Source organism: Macadamia integrifolia, chromosome 9 (genome assembly GCF_013358625.1).
Source record: "Macadamia integrifolia cultivar HAES 741 chromosome 9, SCU_Mint_v3, whole genome shotgun sequence".
Taxonomy (NCBI): domain Eukaryota; kingdom Viridiplantae; phylum Streptophyta; class Magnoliopsida; order Proteales; family Proteaceae; genus Macadamia; species Macadamia integrifolia.
This window is the reverse complement of record NC_056565.1, coordinates 4182069-4186695: the sequence shown is the minus strand read 5'-3', so window position 1 is coordinate 4186695 and position 4627 is coordinate 4182069. Positions and strand designations below refer to the sequence as shown.

The 4627-nt window shown below is 40.1% G+C and overlaps 1 protein-coding gene across 1 annotated transcript; it reads left to right on the top strand.

Annotated features, from left to right (window-relative positions):
- Nucleotides 1-586: 586 nt before the first annotated feature.
- On the top strand, nt 587-3924 carry LOC122088434 (probable disease resistance RPP8-like protein 2). The gene is made up of 2 exons (XM_042657705.1): nt 587-2295; nt 2809-3924. Exons 1-2 carry the CDS (start codon nt 774-776, stop codon nt 3552-3554), a joined length of 2268 nt encoding a protein of 755 aa, XP_042513639.1. The 5' UTR covers nt 587-773; the 3' UTR covers nt 3555-3924.
- Nucleotides 3925-4627: the final 703 nt, after the last annotated feature.

Below are 4627 nucleotides of genomic sequence, written 5' to 3'. Positions count from 1 at the left end.
CATTTTTCCCTTCGCAGGACCGCAGTAGCAGATACACCTCAGCCTAGAGTAGCTGCTGTACAACTTCTGTAGCCAAAGAGCTAAAGGCGGGTGATGTTGCAAAGAAACAGGTTTATCAAACGCCAAAAAATCCATTTATGTTCCCAGAAACGTGAATTTATGTTTATATTGTTTTTAGAGTTGTCAAACAGTACCATAAATTTTGATTTATGTTTCTAGAAATGGGTGAAATATAACAACTTTATCAAATGCTTTTTAGGGTATTTCTCCGTTTCTGGAACAAGAAAACAAAGAAACGACAGAAACAAAACATTATCAAACGGTGCCTTAGACTTTCGGTCAAAAGCAACACGTGTTAAATGGCATCAGCCTCTATTGTCTTATTCGGTGGAAAATTAAATGAATTTCCCACCTAATTGATTGAATATGTTATCATGAATTTCCCACCTCATTGATTGAATATGTTATCAGGTTTCATGTTCATTCATTATTGAGATTTAACCTGCCCATGACAAGAGCATGTTGTCACGGCCTTAGACCTTTCTAAGCAACCGCGCCGGCACTTAGCACTCCCACTAGCACTAGGGCAGGCTGTGACAATGTGCTCTGGTTTATCCGGTTAGCTTTATTGCAGCAATATTCATGGTGTGCTTTGGTTTTGTTTTCTGGTTACTCTACCCGAGAAAGAAGAAGATAACTATAGTGGGATAAAAGTGAGAAGGAGATCAGAAGAAGAGTACTTGGGCTTCAAAGTTCTAAAGAGCGAGAAAAAAATGGCTACGGGTGTCCTTACACTGGTACAGAAACTAGGCTCCCTAGTAACAGATGAAGTCAATTATCTCTTAGAAGTGAAGCCAGAAGTGGAATCACTCCACAACGAACTCATGCTGATGACTGCCTATTTGAAAGACGCAGATGCAATGCACAACAAATGCGAGCGAGTAAAAGAGTGGGTGAGACAACTCAGAGAGTTGGCCTTCCAGGCAGAAGACGCCATTGATGTCTTTGTATACCAAGTGATGCAGAAACGACGGGATGGTTTTGTTTGGAAGTTCACCAAGTACCCAAAACTTCTTATTGATGCTCACAATCTAAGACGGAAAATCGAAGATATCAAAGTAAAGATCCAGAAACTTTCAGATCTCAAACCGACTTTGGAAATTCATCCTTTTGAGGAAGGTAATTCATCTGCTCAAGCACATCAACTTGGTACTTCGGGTGACAAAAACTTTCCATACATAGATGTCGTGGGGTTACAAAGCGAAGCAGAGGAGCTAGCGAATTTGCTGATGCAAGAGGCACCCCTTGGACGGTTCAGTGTTGTTTCAATTACAGGCATGGGTGGATTGGGGAAAACCACACTTGCTCGAAAAATCTACAACAGAGGTGATGTGAAAAGACACTTTGATTGTCAAGCTTGGGTTTATATATCAAAAGAATACAAAATGAGAGATGTTTTGTACAAAATCATAGAACAAGTTATGGTGCTCTCAGAAGCAGAGAAAGTGGCATTGGCATCAATGGAGGCTGGGGTTTTGGAGACAAGGCTTTCTGATTTTCTCAAAGAGAAGAAGAACTATCTGTTCGTATTAGACGACATATGGGCAACAGAAGATTGGGATAGACTTAAAGGCAGCTTCCCGGTTCCACGCAATAATCAGCAATGCAGAGTGTTACTGACGACGCGTGATGAAGGTGTAGCCCGATATGCCGACCCCATTGCTTCTCCACACAAGCTACAACTTTTGGATGAAGACAAGAGTTTGGAACTCTTCTTGCAGGTGATCTTCAAATCCCCAGTTGATAGAGATGCAGAAGCGAGTCTCAACGAGGAGATGAAAGATCTGGCAAAGAAAATGGTTGCCAAATGTGATAGATTACCGCTAGCTATTGTAGTGTTGGGAGGCCTTTTATCAACAAGAAGGCGGACTGTTGTTGCATGGAAGAATGTGGTCGATAGTGTGAATTGGTATCTAGACTCAAGTAATTGTCATAAGGCATTAGCTCTGAGTTATGTCGAATTACCTAGTCACTTGAAGCCTTGCTTTCTTTATTTTGGACTTCTTCCAGAAGATACTGAGATCCAGAGGGAAAGAATGATTCGGCTATGGGTTGCAGAGGGATTTTTGGAACCTAGAGGGAATTTAAGAATGGAAGATGTGGGCGGAGAGTGCCTTGAGGAGCTTATGCAGAGGAATTTAATCCAAGTTGCGAAGTGGAAATCAAATGGGGAACCTGAGTCATTTATTCTTCATGATCTCCTCTTGAACTTGGCGACATCAGAAGCCAGGAAAGGTAACTTTCTTAACTTATCCACTCCTCAGAAGTCTTTGAAATGTTATCGTCGTGTAGCCCTTCATTGTGTCGACTATAGTGAAGAAGATGGTACTGGTACTGCGGATTCTTGCCATTCCTCAAGTTCAACTCTTCTTCGCTCATTGATTTGCTTCACTGAAATATCCCCATCTCTTTGTAAACATTTCAAACTACTTAATGTTTTGGATCTAGAAGATGCCCCAGGTGTTGAATGCTTACCCAAGGAATTAGGAAAACTCATTTTCCTAAGGTATCTAAGCTTATCTGGAACCACCTTGAAGAGCCTGCCACCTTGGGTTGGAAATTTACGAAGCCTTCAAACTCTCAATCTAGGCAAAACCAGTATTGGGTCTCTCCCCATTGAAATTTTAAAATTGGACAAGTTGAGGCATCTTATATGCTCTGGTGGAAAATGGAAGTGGACCAGTCGCCTATCTTCTCGTAGAAGCCTTCGTGATCTAAGCAATCTCCAGACGCTATGTCTTAAAACAGGTGACTGGATAAAGGGTGGCCTCGAAATGTTGAAAGGTCTCAGGGAACTACGCGTACTAGGAGGTGAGGATGGACTCATGGACATATTTGGAGAGGCATTGTACCGGGCACTAGCCAATTTGGTTAGCCTTGAGGTCCTATACTTGCAAGATTATGGAATCGGCGGACTTCTCCCTTCATTTTCAGGCCATGCACATCTCTATGAAATCAACATTGTTGGATGCATAAATGAGCTACCTGGCCTTCCATGGAGTCTCACTAAGCTGCGACTCGCTTGCACACATTTAATGGAAGACATGATGGTGACACTGGAGAAGCTTCCCAATTTAAAGGAGCTGATATTAGATTGGCACCCATATGAAGGAGTAGTGATGAGATGCTCTGCAACAGGCTTTCCTAAACTCGAGAATTTGACACTTCTTTACTTTGATTGGCTAAAGTATTGGGTAGTGGAGGAAGGAGCAATGCCTAATTTGAGGATATTGGAAATGAATCGCCTGTTTGGGTTAAAATGGGTTCCCGGCGGGTTGAAGCACATCACAACACTACAGAAACTTACATTGGTTATGCCAAAGGAGTTCCTTGAGAGGATTAAAGAAGGTGGAGAGGACTGGCAGAAGATCAAACATATACCTTCCATCATTCCATGGGAAGTAGAGATCCCAGAAATCAATGCCCAACACCTTGATGACATGGAAAATAGATGGTTCACACGTACTGGAGAGGTAATCCCTGATGACCATTAGATGAAAATTTCATCCATTCAACCGGCATTGCCTCTCTCTCTCTCTCTCTCTCTCTCTTCTCTCTTCTCTATGTGTGATGTAATATATAGCTTTGAAGAGATCAAAACTCCTTACTGTTGGCCGTGTCATTGTCTATATCTTATATGAGAAAATGTTGGGTATGCTGTCGATATCAAGTATGTTAGCACCCATTGTGTTTATCTCTCTCTTCCCTTTTTTTTTAAATGACCCTCATATTCTCCCTGAATGATATTCCATCATGTGATCCTACTGGTGCTATCCACTAGCATATTTGATATTGATATCGGTAGCATATCTATCTTTCTCCCATCTTATATCCTAGAAATAAAGAATTTAATTTCTCAAGCTAGGTCATGCTTATTATTATATATTTCCACGTCATTTAATATATAAGCTTATGGTCAGGGAATTTTAATTTCATGAATTTTTGTCTCTTGTTGGAGTGTTTTATATGGCTTAATTGAGTCTAACTAGTGTTGATGATGTGGTTCTGAGTCTATTAATTTACAAAGTCTGGAGTTCGAACAATATGGGCAGTGGTTTTCTTTTTCTGGATAAGTATTTCCCTACTCTTGTTTGTAAATAAAGACAAATATGCTCAAAGAATTGACTTCTAAGATTGTAAGAGACATAAAGCTACCCCCATGGTTGACCTAGTCATAACATGATTTTGGGAAGAAACCTAACCATAACATATCGGATTCATATAGCCGACCCCATTAAATTGGGATAAGGTTATGATTGTTGTAGTTGTTGTTGTTGAAACCTAGCCATAATATAGGGGTGTCAAAATTTATCCCGAATCGATAAAATCGACCGAAAAAACTGGATTGCATCAAACCAATTTTTATTGGATTAGTTTTGGATTGAGGTATGTTGGGATCGACTGAAAACCAGTTCAAATCGAATGAAACCAATAAAAAATAAATGATTATGAGGCTATAAAAGTATAAATAGGTGAATTGATTATCCATTTTTACAATATTAGTGAGAATATTTTTTGTTGTAAAGGGAATTGTTGCAAATCAATGTATATGAGGTTATGAATAGAG

What these genes read in the sequence shown, in the direction of transcription:
- LOC122088434 (XM_042657705.1), top strand. Translation starts at nt 774, where the DNA reads ATGGCTACGGGTGTCCTTACACTGGTACAGAAACTAGGCTCCCTAGTA. An exon ending in GACATCAGAAGCCAGGAAAG is followed by an intron (nt 2,296 to 2,808) that starts GTAACTTTCTTA and finishes GTCTTAAAACAG; the next exon opens with GTGACTGGATAAAGGGTGGC.